Source organism: Lepisma saccharinum, chromosome 8 (assembly GCF_977018435.1).
Source record: "Lepisma saccharinum chromosome 8, izLepSacc3.1, whole genome shotgun sequence".
NCBI lineage: Eukaryota > Metazoa > Arthropoda > Insecta > Zygentoma > Lepismatidae > Lepisma > Lepisma saccharinum.
Genome location: NC_139236.1, coordinates 78,589,979 through 78,609,291, shown reverse-complemented (window position 1 = coordinate 78,609,291; position 19,313 = coordinate 78,589,979). Strand labels below are relative to the sequence as shown.

General features: G+C 38.7%; 1 protein-coding gene across 2 annotated transcripts in view; it reads left to right on the top strand.

Moving 5' to 3' along the window:
- Positions 1 to 2,422: 2,422 nt before the first annotated feature.
- LOC145991563 (cytochrome b-c1 complex subunit 7-like) overlaps positions 2,423 to 19,313 on the top strand; it is a 31,616-nt gene continuing 14,725 nt past the window's right edge. The window contains exons 1-2 of one of the 2 annotated variants that reach the window (XM_083127604.1): positions 2,423 to 2,493; positions 8,146 to 8,205. In XM_083127604.1, the coding sequence (XP_082983730.1) occupies positions 2,442 to 2,493; positions 8,146 to 8,205 (112 nt within the window). In that variant the 5' untranslated portion in view covers positions 2,423 to 2,441. Of the gene's footprint in view, positions 2,494 to 2,584; positions 2,645 to 8,145; positions 8,206 to 19,313 lie in introns of those variants that run through there. The other variant, XM_083127605.1, reaches the window with a different exon arrangement.

The window sequence follows — 19,313 nt, the reverse complement described above, 5'->3', positions numbered from 1 at the left end:
CAACATAGGAGGGGTGCACCATATAATTTTAAAAATATTTTTTTTCCATACCTACATGCAATGCCCTAACGCAGAGGGCCCTGACAGAGCTGATCTCTTTAACTCCTTTTTCTCTAAAAAATATAGTGTCAAATACACCGGCTTCTTCTCTTCCTAATCTCACTCCAGTTTGCTGTCACTCTCCGACATCTGTCTCCACGTCTCCGGGAGAAGTTCAAAGCATCCTATCTTCGTTGCCTGAAAATAGCGCAAATGGCCCTGACGAAACCCCTTCTATTTTCCTCAAAAACACTGCTTCTTTTCTCGCTATTCGCAACATTCCCGGATTCATGGAAAAAGGCTAATGTGGTACCGTTATATAAATCTGGCGACAAGGATGCTGTTGCTTCTTATAGACCCATTTCCCTGTTATCACCACTTTCTATCGCCTGTGAAAAATTAATAAAGGACCGACTTTACAAATTCACCTCTCCATACATAAATACAGCACAGCACGGCTTCTTACCAGGCAGCTCCTGCTTAACTAACTTGAGCATCGTATTATCTGACGCTGTATATCTGAAAACTCTCAACTGGATGTAATATAACTTGATTTCTCCAAAGCCTTCGACTCTATAAACCACAACTACCTCCTACATAAATTATATCATCGTTTTAATATTCATGGGAAATTTCTCTCTCTGCTCAAGCACTACCTCCGAAACAGACAACAAAAGGTTGTACTTTCCGAAACCTCTTCTTCTTATCGAGGTGTATCTTCTGGTGTACCCCAAGGCAGTGTTCTTGGACCTCTTCTCTTCATCCTCTACCTTGATGATCTTCCAGAATATCTTTCTGACTCATGTAAAAACCTTCTTTTGTTCGCCGATGATTGCAAAATATACAGAAAAATATCAAATTTAAATGACATGGCACTGTTGCAAAAGAACTTAGATTCCCTAATAAAGTGGTGTGAAATATGGAACCTGAAACTTAATCCTCAGAAATGTACCACCATGACCTTCTCCTTAAAGAAAAATACATTTAATACGCAATATTTCATAGAAAATAATTGCGTTCAAAGAGTTGCCGCACAGAAGGACTTAGGCGTTATATTTGATGAGAAACTCTCCTTTTCTGACCACATCTCTGCAGTCACTAAGGGTTCCATGTGTATGCTGGGTCTCCTCTATCGTTTTACTGAAATAAACAACCTGTCTGCTCTCGGCACTTTTTACAAATCTTTCGTTTCACCAAAACTTGAATACTTTTCTCATATCTGGTCTATGGCATGCCCCTCAAAATTACATAGATAGACTAAATTCTGTTCTAAATTTCTTCCTGGCCATTGTTCGTCACCGAATTCCATCCACAAAACATTTACAAAAGTCCATCCTTCTGAAAATGCTCAATATCCATACCCTTCATGATAGACACATACTTGCAGGCCATATTTTCCTCCATAAAATAACCAATAGGAACATAAGAAGTGATCGCCTTCTTCAAGAAATTCACTTTCGAGTACCGTCCGCATCACAAGGAGCACTCAGCTTTTCACAAATCAGAAACCCAGATTAAGCCTAATACAGCGTTCTCTCGTCCACAGACTACCCGGCCAATACAACACTCTACCAAACCAAGTTGATATTTTTGAAAAAAACTTTATCTCATATGTATGTATTTTAGTTTATGTTATTATTCTCTATTGTTACTTCCATTGTTATTACATTCCAATGTAAAATGGCCAAAGCTGTATTTGGAATTCTCTGGTAAATAAATAAATACCTTTTTCCCGGAAAAATAATGTTAAAGAAGGGGTTTCAACCTTTTTGAGCACATGTAGCCCTTCTTACCTTATTTTAGGTCATCTGAAGTAATGGAGCGACGAGCTACTCTGAGAGATGAATATCGAGGGGGCGGAGCATGGCCCATGCCTCCTCCGCCCCCTCCCTCACAGGCCTGTCCACTACGAGAATTTTCTCTATACTTCCTTCAACCTAAGGTCTACATTTAAAATAATCGGATTGAAATCATTTTGTGCCATTTGTATTCGAAGAAAAGAACGTATTGAGAAACTATTATTTATCAGTAAACAGATAGCTGAGTTAAAAATTATTTGATCACATCAGGTACTTGAGTACTAATGTGCTTTTACAAACATTTTGGATATATTTATTTACATATGGATATATTTATGGCTAGGTGAAAATGTTTCATACAGTCCACATTGAATGCGTTTCAAAAACTATACAAAAATTATCTGACGACAAAGGCATTCGAATACGTTATTTTCTTTATGTTAAGGTATTGTTCTGTCTCTCTTGTCCCCTCTACTTTATCCCTGTCCGTGGCGCAATCGTCGCATTTGTATAATCTGTGCATTTGCCTTGTAGATGTTTGTAATCTTCAATAGATCATTATCGCAAGAATAGTCTGTGGCTGATTGTTATTCTCTGTTGTACATGCAAAGTAAGATTAGATTGACGGCGAAAATGAGCAGCTCTGGTGTTTACAGTAAGTATTTAAACAACTTATTCAATTATTATCAAAACTGCTTCTCATTTCAAGCAATGTTTTGTTAAAAGTTCTGTTTTTAAAAACTGTGTTCTGTTTATATCTTTGAGCTCTTTTCTTTCTTCCTAGCACGCAGCTGTTAACAGTACAGGTATATTTCTAGCATTAGCTCGAGAAAAAGTTGTCTTCCTTCATTTAAAAAAATCTTTATTAGATTCATTATTGGCATATTTAATTTGTTTCTAAGTAGAAAGTGAATGTTTCATTAGTCACGCAAAATGACAACTTTCGCGTTTGCTCCATTTGGTAAGCCTCGATCTTCCACAAATTGTGCAAAACTCCAATACTAACACAAACCTCTCAGAAAATAGTGGTTCACATTTTCTGTACAAGGGTAAAAATTCCTTTAGGTCTTAAATAGAATCTGTACGAGAGTCAAGTGCATAAACCTGTAAGTTTGATTTCAAATAGCCAAAATAATAATACAACAACGAATTGTGGAACATCACAATAGCTTTATTCTGTTCAAACGTAATTATAACACCATTAAGCCTTGTTTCCATGATATGAAAAACTCAATATGCTGACCAAGGCAGAACATTTATTTTATTTTAAAACATAAACTAAACGTAACGTTTCAACCTTCTAGCAAGGTCTTCTTCAGACTTTGTACCCAGTCCAAATGCCTTGGTCAGCATATTGAGTTTTTCATGTTTAAACGGATCGAAGCCAGTTCTACAAACAAGGAGAATAACATGTATCAGGTTATTTCTCTCCTACGGTTGAGTGATTGGGTTTAAATGTAAATTGTAGGTCCAGTCAGTAGCATGTAATTTTTATTATAAAATTTGGGATTAGTAACAAAATAATAACGGCCAAATTTAACATTGACATCTGTGGTTATAGAATAATAACCTGCAAATATTTGAATAAATCTAGTATTGTAGCAATGTAATTTACGAAATAGCCATTTCATTAAAAAAAATATTTATACATAATGTTGAATTCATAACCATCTAACAAGAAATTTCTGATTCAAGAATATTCATATCGGAACAATGAAACGAAATACAAAATAATGGCGAATGACGACATTTATGTTTGTTTCGTCTTATTTTCTGGTGGTGTAAACTGAAACGTTGTTTATCTCATGCTTTGTTTCCAGTTCGAATTCAGCCTTGCATTGTTAGAGGCAATTGTGAGAAACAACAATATCTTATTCAATGCTGATTCTTTATTATATTGTTGGTCGTAATGACGATTTTCGCCTTGCAAATGTTAAAAATGTGGTAGAAGATTTGTAACGGGCGAGTTAACATCCCCAAATAATCATAGATGCATTCGTATTAGAACGAAATACAAAAAAATCAACTAAACCTTTTTCTTTTTTACTGTGCGGGCGGCTAGTGTTCGATTTGATCAAAATGCGGAGGTGAAGGGGATTATAGATTGTTTAATGACAATAACAATAGTTTCAGTTTTTTTATTTAACCCCACTTTATGCAAAGATAGGCTAATCGGGACTGGACCTACAGTTTATAGTGGGATCGGAACCACTGTGTGCCTCCACCGGGCTTCGAACCTGGGACACCTTGATTACAAGGCGATGACGTTACCACTAGGTCATCGGAGAGGCCTTGGGGTTCACATATTATGATCAAAAACTCGTATGTTAATTGGATCAGTTTTAATGTTTCTTTTTTCCTTCTTACAACTATTATTTCGGTATTCCCTACGAGACCGAGACAGTCATTTGCAACTCGAGACGGGAACGAATGATTCACGAAACGCGACGAGACTGCTAATTCTCGTCTCGATTTAAACGTTTAATTGCAAATGTGTGATGCGTGTTTGGGGATCGTTTCATAAGTTTTCAAATCAACTTTTTTATTGTCACGAAGACCATGAAATGAGTGAAATGAGGTGGATAGGTCCAAGGCATAAACGCCGATGAGATGAGCAGGGACGGCTCCAGAAAATTACCAAATTTTCCAAATGTGCTAAAATTCATAAGAATCTCTATATTCGTGGGTACCATAGTCTGGTTGAACTGACGTGGAATGACCCTGTACTCTAGGCTTATTTATTGGTTTATTTTACTTTGCTTTTCTGCCACTTTTGGGTTCCCGCGTAGCCAAGTGGTTATCGCTTTGGTGCGAGCGGTCCCTGGTTCGATTCCCGATGGGTATCCCCAAAAATTCGGCGTTGACCCAGCGTCGTGAGGACAATTGGGAATCTACTTCAAGATGTAGCTACTTCGGTCACGAAAGCCAGAAAACAGTGGCGATGGCGGGGGGCCCCCCAAGGCCTATGATGCACTCCCCCCAAAAAGGTAGAACATCCCCCTCTTTTAAGCCAAAATTTACTCAAATTATTTTTGTCGAACAACATATGCGGGACAATATACAGGGTGGTCCAAAAATGTGGAAACACCTGATTAAAAATTGAATGGCATGATATTTCCAAAAACTAACATTGCAGGTTTGTAATAGGGGTGGGGGAAAATGTTATAGGGCATATGACGATGACGGCCGCCATCTTGAATCCGCCATCTTGAATGCAACTTTAAAAGTTCAAATGGAAACCATGTCGTGTAATACCTTATTTCAATAGGAAATTTTCTCACGAGTTAAACGGTGTGCATAATTTTCCTCTAGCACCAACAGGGACGAAGTTATTAACGTTTTTTGTGTCTGTCACCCCAACCAAGGCTCGTAATTAACCCATGACCCTTCACAGTTAAATGACATGTTCAATGTGATGACCATCGTGATCCACAGTTAAAGGCAGTCTTGATAACCATTCGTGCAAAACCCTGCGTAAAGTGCAGTAATGCTGGCACATGCGTCAATGATGCGTGGCTTAAGGTGAACAATGTCTCGAATTTTGTCGGAGTAAACGACAGCCTTGACATGTCCCCACAGGTAGGAATCCAGCGGAGTGAGGTCTGGGTAACGTGGTGGCCGTTCTACAGTACCTCGTTGTCCAATCCAAGTGTTGGGAAACTGCACATCCAGGTACTGGCGAACACAATTTCCGTAATGAGGAGGGGCGCCATCGTGTTGGTAAAAAACAGGGAATGACCCATCGTCAGACAACAGAGCTGGCAAGATGACCTCTTCCAACATGCGACGATACTCGACCGCCGTTAATGTCCCGTTGACGAAAAAAGAGCCCACAACACGGGTCCCCCACACACCACACCACACCATCGCCTTTCCGCGAATACCTGCAGATGCATCACACCAATGCGGGTTACTGTCCGACCAATATCGGACGTTCTGCTTGTTCACCTCGCCCGACAGGTAAAAATTTGCTTCATCAGTAAATAGCACTTCGAAGGCGAATCGAGGGTTACGCCGTATTTGCTCCATGGCCCATTCCGCAAATTCCACACGGCGATCAGGATCCTCTTCTGATAGGTGATGCTGCAGTTGCAGCTTATACGGGTGCCACTTATTCAGGCCTAAAATCCTCATAATGGACGTGCGGCTAACGTCACTTTCCTGGGCTACACGACGAGTACTTCGTTGGGGACTCTTGCAGAATGCAGCCAACACAGCCGTGGACGTTGCTTCATCCGTCGCCGTGCGTGGCCGGCCTGATTTTGGTTTATCAGCCACAGTCCCGGTTTCACGAAATTTTGCAAGCACTTTACTGACGGTACCATAATGGATGAGGACCCTATCTGGGTGACGGTGGTTAAAATCGTCTGCAATCACCCTCGTGCTTCGTTCACCTGAGATCAACACGATCTCAATGCGTTCTGCCTGCGTGAGACCCATGCTGTGTTACGTCACCTGCAAATAACTTCGTCCATGTTGGTGCTAGAGAAACATTATGCACACCGTTGAATTCGTGAGAAAATTTCCTATTGAAATGAGGTATTGCATGACATGATTCCCATTTGAACTTTTAAAGTTGCATTCAAGATGGCGGCCGTCATCGTCATATGCCTTATAACATTTTCCCCCACCCCTATTACAAACCTGCAATGTTAGTTTTTGGAAATATCATGCCATTCAATTTTTATTCAGGTGTTTCCTCACTTTTGGACCACCCTGTAATACAGATAAGGTAGGTGAACCAAAGGTGGCCCTAGTTAAGCTTCTAGGGCAATTTACAAACCTCTAATGAGAGATAAATGTCTGAAACTGAAAGAAATAACTCCTATAACTAATTACTAACGTGTACCAAATGAATATTTTGTAACATTGCTTGCAACTTTAAAAAAAAAAAACTGTTCCCAAAGTGGCACATGGACCCCTTATAGGTTGGCTTAGAAAATGATGCTTGTGCTCAAGAAAATTGTTGTGTCAAACTTTTGATTGCTGACATGCGTTATATGTATACAGTAACAAACAAATAGCCGACCTCTGTTGAGGACTGAACTGCCCAGTTCCTACGACGCGACACCAGGGGTTCCACAATAACTTAAATAAAATGTCTGCTGGCAGCCCGAGACCGTTCGTTTTCTTCATCCTGTACCTGAAGGGGACTGGGTATATCAATGTAGTGCCATTTGTTAGCTGTGTTACATACTAATATGGTTTTCGTAATGGGAAACCTACCTTATATTTAAGCAATATAGTATGTTTACTTTAGGTACTGTAGGCTTACTTTCATGTTTGCTAGCATAAAACGTACAAAACTGCTCAGGCTCATTGCCATTGTTTGTGTACTCAACCTTATTCTTAACAGTTTGTCTGTTCGACTAGAGTTGACGAGCTGTATCTTTGCGGGTGGCCTTGGCTACTCCCCGCAGAGTGTGAGAGAGATGCGTTTATGTAGTTGCCAGCTACTCGCCCTTTTGGTGGCCGACAGCAATGACAGAACGCAAGGATAATGACGCGCAGCCGGTAGCTCCTCCCCCTTGCTACTGCGCAGCCAGGCTTGGGCAGGGTTCACCCGCAAAGATACAGCTCGTCAACTCTAACCTTGTATTAATGTGAACAGCACGCCCCCTCTTCCAAACTGATTCTAAAGGCATAAGAGGTGGTTTCATTTTACCCACAGGTAGGTGGAAAAACTGTACATAATAACCATAACTAAAGATCAATAACAAGCCAATCAGAGAAACGATCCCCACAATTTTTGTGCTAAGATATATAGAATTGTTATAAAATTTTGTCCGCCCAAAAAAACATTCCCATGACGCGCTGCGTCATGAATCCCCCCTGTGGGCAGGGGGGCGATGGGATCCGATGCGCTGACCACGCGTCACCCAATGCAAATCCAGTCGGGCAGGCCCCTGGTTGTTGCGTCAAGGAGTTTAGTTTTAGTTCTGCCACTTTTGACTAATCTTGAAGATGAGAATGAGTGATGATCAGATGAAATTGTAGAGGGACACTCACAAAGAGCACCCATGTCCGGTCCGGGATTCGAACCAGGGACCCCCGGCGTCGTAGAGCGCTGTGCTAACCACTTAGGCATCGGCGTAGTGCGCTAGGGAAATTACGACTATTTATGGGCTGGGTTTGTTGCATACGTAAAGATTATATTTCAAACGTTACGATGCAATATCTATTAACAAAATCCGCTTGCCTTGTGTCACGTGACTCCAAAAAAGTTTGGACGTTGAATTGTTTGTCACCCTGTATGTGTTCATTTCTTCTGTATAGCGAAGTTCTTTAATGTTTCATTTCTTTACAGAAAAGGCGTGCGACGTGATGAGAAAATTTGCGTGGCATGTGTCTGGTTTCAACAGATACGGTAAGGATCTTTATGTTTTTGCAAACCACACACACACACACACACACACACACACACACACACACACACACACACACACACACACACACACACAAAGAAGTATATTTAAAGCGTGGCCTCTCTCTCAATTATTTAATTTACATTGGTAAGTAGTAATTTTTAACCAGTGATGTGCACTGAGGAGTAGCTAGTCTAGCAGAGATAGATCAATCAATCTCACGTCTCTAATTATTATCACATCACAAATATTTATTGTCTTGTTGAAACCACAGTTCATACGCTATACTTTTCTTTTCACGCGCTTTTCGTCACTCGATGCCCTAGCTGGCTTTTCCTCCGCCTCACCAGTTTCAGGTAGAAACAGCCGCCCCAAGGGAAAGGGAAGATTTCTGCCTCTACCTCCCTTGCCCCTTCATCCCCCGCTGCAATGGTTGAAAGCCCGTGTTCTCAGGTAACCCGGTCTATCTCCTATAGACCGTGTAAAAAATGTAAACATAAACATTGGTGACGTCTTGCCCGGTCCCCCCGGAACTTTCGGTTTAGGTCAGTCCCCGTTGTTGCAAATGCAGATTCACCGGCATACGAAGTAAGTGCGACGATAGTCAAGAAAGGTATTTGTTAAAGTTAGGAGTGGACGTCTAGAATCCGTCGGATAATCAACTGCAGAGCAGATTATTAAAATATGACGTGTCTTTGTGGGCGCCAGTTGTATAGCAAGCACACTACGTACATACAAGTACCTCATGTACACTCACGACGAACGTTTTTAGATACTTATATTCAATTATTTTGTAAATTGAAATCTAAGAGAAAGATAATTCTATAAAACTAGTGATATTATTATATTATAAAGTATGCTTAAGTGAATCTTTGCCAACAAATCTGCAGAAGTAGTGACACATGCAAATGCTAGTAAATAACAGTTGGGCTGAAAAGTTCGTAGGCTGACTCATAGATAGCGTTACTAGAATTAAATCCATGTGATTTTTACTTAGTACGAACCTTCAAAAGATACGTGTATAAATTTCACAGCTGCCGGATAATTAGTTCGTGAGATATAGCATTGTGAGTGAAGCAGCTTTTGTTATTGTGAAAAAATGGATAAAAAATAATTTCGTGTGTTAATAAAGCATTGCTTTTTGGCGAAAAAAAATACTGTTGAAGCCAAGGCTTGGCTTGATAAACATTATTCGGACTCTGCACCAGGAAAATCAACCGTTGAGAAGTGGTTTGCTAAATTTAAACGAGGCGAAATGAGCATCGAAGACGATGCACGCAGTGGACGCCCCAAAGAGGCTGTTACCGACGAAAACATCAAAAAAGTCCACAAAATAATTTTAAATGATCGTAAAGTGAAGTTGATCGAGATAGCTGAGACTTTAAAAATATCAAAGGAACGCGTTGGACATATTGTGCATGAATATTTGAACATGCGAAAGCTGTGTGCAAAATGGGTGCCGCGCGTGCTCACAATCGATCAAAAGCAACAACGTTTTGATGATTCGGAGCAATGTTTAGCGATATTCAACCGTAATAAACACGAATTTTTCCGTCGATATATTACAATGGATGAAACATGGCTCCATAACTACACTCCAGAGTCCAATCGACAGTCAGCCGTGTGGACTGCACGTGATGAACCGAATCCAAAGCGTGGAAAGACGCAACAGTCGGCTGGCAAGGTTATGGCATCAGTATTCTGGGATGCGCATGGTATTATATTCATCGATTACCTCAAAAAGGGCCAGGCCATCAACATCGATTATTACATAGCGTTGTTGGAGCGTTTAAAGGATGAAATCACGAAAAAACGGCCCCATTTTCTAGAAGAAAAAAGTGCTGTTTCATCAAGACAATGCACCGTGTCACAAATCAATGAAAACGATGGCAAAATTATATGAATTAGACTACGAATTGCTTCCCCATCCACCATATTCTCCAGATCTTGCCCCCAGTGACTTTTTCCTGTTTGCACACCTTAACAGAATGCTCGCTGGAAAGAAATTTAGCACAGATAAAGATGTAATCGCCGAAACTGAGGCCTATTTTGAGGATAAAGAGAAATCGTACTATAAAAATGGCACCGAAAAATTGTATGACCGCTATAATCGTTGTATCGCCCTCAAAGGCAACTATATTGAATAATAAAATCGAATTTTGTCAAAAAAATATTTTTTACTATGTTAGCCTACGAACTTTTCAGCCCAACTGTTATGTGTGCTTTCAACTTCGCCGGGAGAACCTATGATATGACATGACATTTTCACTTGCACGAATTTACTTCAAACAACAAGGGAGTTTTCAGACTGAAGCGACAAGCGATATCGAGATTTCGCACTATGCATTCGATATAAAGCAAACCACTCACCACGCGTGCGCAAATAACAGTCCGGGTCAATGCACAGTATTGATAAAACGGCCCAGTCCGAGCAACATGAAAGCGAGAAGCGACACCTGCAATTTGTCGTGTCGCTTTAATTGGGGAGGTGTTGTTTATTTTTTTAATGTTGGTTTCCAAGAGACACGTATCGCTTCAGTCTGAAAGCTTCCTTTCGAACCAATTTACCACGAGAAAATGCACGTGTCGCTTGGACTGGTCTTCTCAGTACTATGCATCGTGTCGCCTCGGTTTGTTGTACTCGTAGGCAAGGTGGATGGTTTTCTTTAGAATAAGGGGCCGTTGCTTGTCACTTCGGTGTGTAATCTCCGTGCCACTTGAAAGTGAATCCTCAGTGATCAATGAAATGTATCGAACCGAAGGGACGCGACAAGCTGCACTTGTCGCTCAGATTCTCAATGGCGTGTATTGTGCCGCCTGAGACTTGATTTCCCATGCGCGGTAAATGCTTATTTATAGACTAAATGGGTCTGCGTTTCTTGTCACTTCGGTGTGAACCACTGCTGTCGCGTGTCGCTTCGGTTTGAAACCTTACTAGGAGCCGTTCTTTTCACCACAACACAATACGCAGATAAGCGATCGACATGCTTGTAACAAAATGCAAGTCGTACAAATCCTTTCCGGGTACCAATCCTTTTTTCGTTCTGCTTGTATCCACAGGTTTCGTCACTCTACGTCCTTCGGAAACCTACGAAGTGATACTTGACTCAATAAATTTGTTCCCGATCGAACTGTGCAACCATATGCTATCCAGCTGACACGCTATTTCCTTGTAAAAGAATATCCACTTTGCCGTTTCATATTATCGTCCATAGCACCGTAAGCGTAACCGGATGTTCCAGGGAGCTAGAGGGGAGCCAGACGAGTGCGCATGCTCCACAATAGCTCCGCCTTTAACACCGTCTATAGGAACAGATAGGGGATTGGTTTCCCTTAAATTATTTTGTAAATCCTCTAAAGAACTCAGGGGAAACATTTCTGCAGTACTTATGTTCTTTCTATTTACACCACAACTTTTTACACGTTTTACAATATGTATGTATAATATGGGATTTAGTTTTATTATTTATGAAATTGGAACGTATTATGTGCAGACAAAAATGTTATGCTTTCCTTTTTTTTGAAATATGGAATATATAGTGATTAAAAAACAAATATTTGCACACGCTCTCATTTTAGTAGTGTTTTATTTAAATATACCAATCTCTTGGTCTGCTATTAGAAAAATGGGTTAGCTAAACAGTCATAAATATAGACGTATTTATTTGGGCAAGAGAACGCTCGTTCTTATTGTTGTTGTTGGTTTGGTTTATTTTATTTCGCTTTTCCGACACATTTGGTTATCGCGAAAATGAGGATGAGTGATGATATGATGAAATTGATGGAGTGACCTCACAAAGAACAATCCAGGCCGGGATTCGAACCCGTGACAAGCGCGCATTTTTGATCCCATATGTTGTACTCTGCAGTGAATAATGAAATTAATTTGGAATGAAAAAAATTATCCCAGAACTCAAAAAGACAAATGAATATTATTGAAGAAACTACAAAAAAATGTGGCCTGATGCCTGTTTATCCCCTTAAATATATTGAACTTTTGCCACCTCCGATCATTTTTTCTATAGTGCAGGAGGCCTTAGCAAGATCGCTTCGCGGGCTTACAGCAGACGACAATATGGGGGTGTGTCTGCGAGAACCAATCAGGTCAGCGAGCCCGGTTGCCACAGCTAGCTCGCTGTACCCTTCTGGAAGGGTGAGTGACCTCTGCCTCTTGCTACCTCGGCCTGTTTGTTCCGCTGACGAGCAGACGACACGAGAGTATCATGTCTGTCAACCTGTAGTAGCACCATTTTGAATTCGAAAAATTCCTATGCCATGATGATCTATGGGTTTTGTATAGTTTTGAACAACCTTTAAAAAGTTTTGAATCCGATTCAGTTTTTCGTAATAACGAATTCAAAAATGCTACTACAGGTTGACGCCTCAGTAGCACTTTCACCAAATTCAACGGAAACGATGCCATTTGGTAGTCTAGGTTATGTATCGTTTTGAACAACCTTCAGAAAGTTTTGAATCCGAAGGACAACTTCAAAAATTCAAATTCAAAAATGCTACTATAGCAGCACTTGTTTTGAATTCGAAAAATTCCTATGCCAGGATGATCTATGGGTTTTGTATAGTTTTGAACAACCTTTAAAAAGTTTTGAATCCGATTCAGTTTTTCGTAATAACGAATTCAAAAATGCTACTACAGGTTGACGCCTCAGTAGCACTTTCACCAAATTCAACGGAAACGATGCCATTTCGTAGTCTAGGTTATGAATCGTTTTGAACAACTTTCAGAAAGTTTTGAATCCGAAGGACAACTTCAAAAATTCAAATTCAAAAATGCTACTATAGCAGCACTTGTTTTGAATTCGAAAAATTCCTATGCCAGGATGATCTATGGGTTTTGTATAGTTTTGAACAACCTTTAAAAAGTTTTGAATCCGATTCAGTTTTTCGTAATAACGAATTCAAAAATGCTACTACTGGTTGACGCCTCAGTAGCACTTTCACCAAATTCAACGGAAACGATGCCATTTCGTAGTCTAGGTTATGTATCGTTTTGAACAACCTTCAGAAAGTTTTGAATCCGAAGGACAACTTCAAAAATTCAAATTCAAAAATGCTACTATAGCAGCACTTGTTTTGAATTCGAAAAATTCCTATGCCAGGATGATCTATGGGTTTTGTATAGTTTTGAACAACCTTTAAAAAGTTTTGAATCCGATTCAGTTTTTCGTAATAACGAATTCAAAAATGCTACTACAGGTTGACGCCTCAGTAGCACTTTCACCAAATTCAACGGAAACGATGCCATTTCGTAGTCTAGGTTATGTATCGTTTTGAACAACCTTCAGAAAGTTTTGAATCCGAAGGACAACTTCAAAAATTCAAATTCAAAAATGCTACTATAGCAGCACTTGTTTTGAATTCGAAAAATTCCTATGCCAGGATGATCTATGGGTTTTGTATAGTTTTGAACAACCTTTAAAAAGTTTTGAATCCGATTCAGTTTTTCGTAATAACGAATTCAAAAATGCTACTACAGGTTGACGCCTCAGTAGCACTTTCACCAAATTCAACGGAAACGATGCCATTTCGTAGTCTAGGTTATGTATCGTTTTGAACAACCTTCAGAAAGTTTTGAATCCGAAGGACAACTTCAAAAATTCAAATTCAAAAATGCTACTATAGCAGCACTTGTTTTGAATTCGAAAAATTCCTATGCCAGGATGATCTATGGGTTTTGTATAGTTTTGAACAACCTTTAAAAAGTTTTGAATCCGATTGAGTTTTTCGTAATAACGAATTCAAAAATGCTACTACAGGTTGACGCCTCAGTAGCACTTTCACCAAATTCAACGGAAACGATGCCATTTCGTAGTCTAGGTTATGTATCGTTTTGAACAACTTTCAGAAAGTTTTGAATCCGAAGGACAACTTCAAAAATTCAAATTCAAAAATGCTACTATAGCAGCACTTGTTTTGAATTCGAAAAATTCCTATGCCAGGATGATCTATGGGTTTTGTATAGTTTTGAACAACCTTTAAAAAGTTTTGAATCCGATTCAGTTTTTCGTAATAACGAATTCAAAAATGCTACTACAGGTTGACGCCTCAGTAGCACTTTCACCAAATTCAACGGAAACGATGCCATTTCGTAGTCTAGGTTATGTATCGTTTTGAACAACCTTCAGAAAGTTTTGAATCCGAAGGACAACTTCAAAAATTCAAATTCAAAAATGCTACTATAGCAGCACTTGTTTTGAATTCGAAAAATTCCTATGCCAGGATGATCTATGGGTTTTGTATAGTTTTGAACAACCTTTAAAAAGTTTTGAATCCGATTCAGTTTTTCGTAATAACGAATTTAAAAATGCTACTACAGGTTGACGCCTCAGTAGCACTTTCACCAAATTCAACGGAAACGATGCCATTTCGTAGTCTAGGTTATGTATCGTTTTGAACAACCTTCAGAAAGTTTTGAATCCGAAGGACAACTTAAAAAATTCAAATTCAAAAATGCTACTATAGCAGCACTTGTTTTGAATTCGAAAAATTCCTATGCCAGGATGATCTATGGGTTTTGTATAGTTTTGAACAACCTTTAAAAAGTTTTGAATCCGATTCAGTTTTTCGTAATAACGAATACAAAAATGCTACTACAGGTTGACGCCTCAGTAGCACTTTCACCAAATTCAACGGAAACGATGCCATTTCGTAGTCTAGGTTATGTATCGTTTTGAACAACCTTCAGAAAGTTTTGAATCCGAAGGACAACTTCAAAAATTCAAACTCAAAAATGCTACTATAGCAGCACTTGTTTTGAATTCGAAAAATTCCTATGCCAGGATGATCTATGGGTTTTGTATAGTTTTGAACAACCTTTAAAAAGTTTTGAATCCGATTCAGTTTTTCGTAATAACGAATTCAAAAATGCTACTACAGGTTGACGCCTCAGTAGCACTTTCACCAAATTCAACGGAAACGATGCCATTTCGTAGTCTAGGTTATGTATCGTTTTGAACAACCTTCAGAAAGTTTTGAATCCCAAGGACAACTTCAAAAATTCAAATTCAAAAATGCTACTATAGCAGCACTTGTTTTGAATTCGAAAAATTCCTATGCCAGGATGATCTATGGGTTTTGTATAGTTTTGAACAACCTTTAAAAAGTTTTGAATCCGATTCAGTTTTTCGTAATAACGAATTCAAAAATGCTACTACAGTTTGACGCCTCAGTAGCACTTTCACCAAATTCAACGGAAACGATGCCATTTCGTAGTCTAGGTTATGTATCGGTTTGAACAACTTTCAGAAAGTTTTGAATCCGAAGGACAACTTCAAAAATTCAAATTCAAAAATGCTACTATAGCAGCACTTGTTTTGAATTCGAAAAATTCCTATGCCAGGATGATCTATGGGTTTTGTATAGTTTTGAACAACCTTTAAAAAGTTTTGAATCCGATTCAGTTTTTCGTAATAACGAATTCAAAAATGCTACTACTGGTTGACGCCTCAGTAGCACTTTCACCAAATTCAACGGAAACGATGCCATTTCGTAGTCTAGGTTATGTATCGTTTTGAACAACCTTCAGAAAGTTTTGAATCCGAAGGACAACTTCAAAAATTCAAATTCAAAAATGCTACTATAGCAGCACTTGTTTTGAATTCGAAAAATTCCTATGCCAGGATGATCTATGGGTTTTGTATAGTTTTGAACAACCTTTAAAAAGTTTTGAATCCGATTCAGTTTTTCGTAATAACGAATTCAAAAATGCTACTACAGGTTGACGCCTCAGTAGCACTTTCACCAAATTCAACGGAAACGATGCCATTTCGTAGTCTAGGTTATGTATCGTTTTGAACAACCTTCAGAAAGTTTTGAATCCGAAGGACAACTTCAAAAATTCAAATTCAAAAATGCTACTATAGCAGCACTTGTTTTGAATTCGAAAAATTCCTATGCCAGGATGATCTATGGGTTTTGTATAGTTTTGAACAACCTTTAAAAAGTTTTGAATCCGATTCAGTTTTTCGTAATAACGAATTCAAAAATGCTACTACAGGTTGACGCCTCAGTAGCACTTTCACCAAATTCAACGGAAACGATGCCATTTCGTAGTCTAGGTTATGTATCGTTTTGAACAACCTTCAGAAAGTTTTGAATCCGAAGGACAACTTCAAAAATTCAAATTCAAAAATGCTACTATAGCAGCACTTGTTTTGAATTCGAAAAATTCCTATGCCAGGATGATCTATGGGTTTTGTATAGTTTTGAACAACCTTTAAAAAGTTTTGAATCCGATTCAGTTTTTCGTAATAACGAATTCAAAAATGCTACTACAGGTTGACGCCTCAGTAGCACTTTCACCAAATTCAACGGAAGCGATGCCATTTCGTAGTCTAGGTTATGTATCGTTTTGAACAACTTTCAGAAAGTTTTGAATCCGAAGGACAACTTCAAAAATTCAAATTCAAAAATGCTACTATAGCAGCACTTGTTTTGAATTCGAAAAATTCCTATGCCAGGATGATCTATGGGTTTTGTATAGTTTTGAACAACCTTTAAAAAGTTTTGAATCCGATTCAGTTTTTCGTAATAACGAATTCAAAAATGCTACTACAGGTTGACGCCTCAGTAGCACTTTCACCAAATTCAACGGAAACGATGCCATTTCGTAGTCTAGGTTATGTATCGTTTTGAACAACCTTCAGAAAGTTTTGAATCCGAAGGACAACTTCAAAAATTCAAATTCAAAAATGCTACTATAGCAGCACTTGTTTTGAATTCGAAAAATTCCTATGCCAGGATGATCTATGGGTTTTGTATAGTTTTGAACAACCTTTAAAAAGTTTTGAATCCGATTCAGTTTTTCGTAATAACGAATTCAAAAATGCTACTACAGGTTGACGCCTCAGTAGCACTTTCACCAAATTCAACGGAAACGATGCCATTTCGTAGTCTAGGTTATGTATCGTTTTGAACAACTTTCAGAAAGTTTTGAATCCGAAGGACAACTTCAAAAATTCAAATTCAAAAATGTTACTATAGCAGCACTTGTTTTGAATTCGAAAAATTCCTATGCCAGGATGATCTATGGGTTTTGTATAGTTTTGAACAACCTTTAAAAAGTTTTGAATCCGATTCAGTTTTTCGTAATAACGAATTCAAAAATGCTACTACAGGTTGACGCCTCAGTAGCACTTTCACCAAATTCAACGGAAACGATGCCATTTCGTAGTCTAGGTTATGTATCGTTTTGAACAACCTTCAGAAAGTTTTGAATCCGAAGGACAACTTCAAAAATTCAAATTCAAAAATGCTACTATAGCAGCACTTGTTTTGAATTCGAAAAATTCCTATGCCAGGATGATCTATGGGTTTTGTATAGTTTTGAACAACCTTTAAAAAGTTTTGAATCCGATTCAGTTTTTCGTAATAACGAATTCAAAAATGCTACTACAGGTTGACGCCTCAGTAGCACTTTCACCAAATTCAACGGAAACGATGCCATTTCGTAGTCTAGGTTATGTATCGTTTTGAACAACCTTCAGAAAGTTTTGAATCCGAAGGACAACTTCAAAAATTCAAATTCAAAAATGCTACTATAGCAGCACTTGTTTTGAATTCGAAAAATTCCTATGCCAGGATGATCTATGGGTTTTGTATAGTTTTGAACAACCTTTAAAAAGTTTTGAATCCGATTCAGTTTTTCGTAATAACGAATTCAAAAATGCTACTACAGGTTGACGCCTCAGTAGCACTTTCACCAAATTCAACGGAAACGATGCCATTTCGTAGTCTAGGTTATGTATCGTTTTGAACAATCTTCAGAAAGTTTTGAATCCAAAGGACAACTTCAAAAATTCAAATTCAAAAATGCTACTATAGCAGCACTTGTTTTGAATTCGAAAAATTCCTATGCCAGGATGATCTATGGGTTTTGTATAGTTTTGAACAACCTTTAAAAAGTTTTGAATCCGATTCAGTTTTTCGTAATAACGAATTCAAAAATGCTACTACAGGTTGACGCCTCAGTAGCACTTTCACCAAATTCAACGGAAACGATGCCATTTCGTAGTCTAGGTTATGTATCGTTTTGATCAACCTTCAGAAAGTTTTGAATCCGAAGGACAACTTCAAAAATTCAAATTCAAAAATGCTACTATAGCAGCACTTGTTTTGAATTCGAAAAATTCCTATGCCAGGATGATCTATGGGTTTTGTATAGTTTTGAACAACCTTTAAAAAGTTTTGAATCCGATTCAGTTTTTCGTAATAACGAATTCAAAAATGCTACTACAGGTTGACGCCTCAGTAGCACTTTCACCAAATTCAACGGAAACGATGCCATTTCGTAGTCTAGGTTATGTATCGTTTTGAACAACCTTCAGAAAGTTTTGAATCCGAAGGACAACTTCAAAAATTCAAATTCAAAAATGCTACTATAGCAGCACTTGTTTTGAATTCGAAAAATTCCTATGCCAGGATGATCTATGGGTTTTGTATAGTTTTGTACAACCTTTAATCGGTGTTTCAAAATGACGAGTTCAAAAACGCTTCTTCAAATTTGCAACTCAGGATAAGTTTCAACCAATTCTATCGTTGAATTTTCCATTTCTTAATACACTCAGGACTGTTGACATTACACTAGAAATTGTTTCATCTTAACACGTAATATTGATGTTGATAGTTCCTTAGAAAAGGGGCCACGCTTTATAATTTTTGGCGGATTGAAGGAGCGAAATACTGATAAAATAGTGTGGACAGATATAATGTTTGAGTTTTACAAGCACGTATTCTCTGGCCCTCTTACTCTCATTCTCTCTTCTATTTTTTTTTTTTGTTTTTCTTTCGCCTTTTCTCTTTGCTGCTGCATCACTTCTTATTTACCCTTTTCCACCATTGTCCTCTGCTTGTAATCCAACCACATCGCCAGGCCCAGACTGGCCCACCGGGACACCCGCCAAAATCCTGGTAAGCCCTCTCAATGCCTTTCCGAAAACACATTTTTGTCCCCACGTTTTTGTCAACACCTGGCAATCGGCGCCCTGTTGAGAAAAATTGCCAGGAGCAATTGGCAGCCCCAGTCCGGCGCAGTGCTAATGCACGTGTTTCTGGATAACAATTAACAACACCTTGCAGTCACGGTAGCACGTAA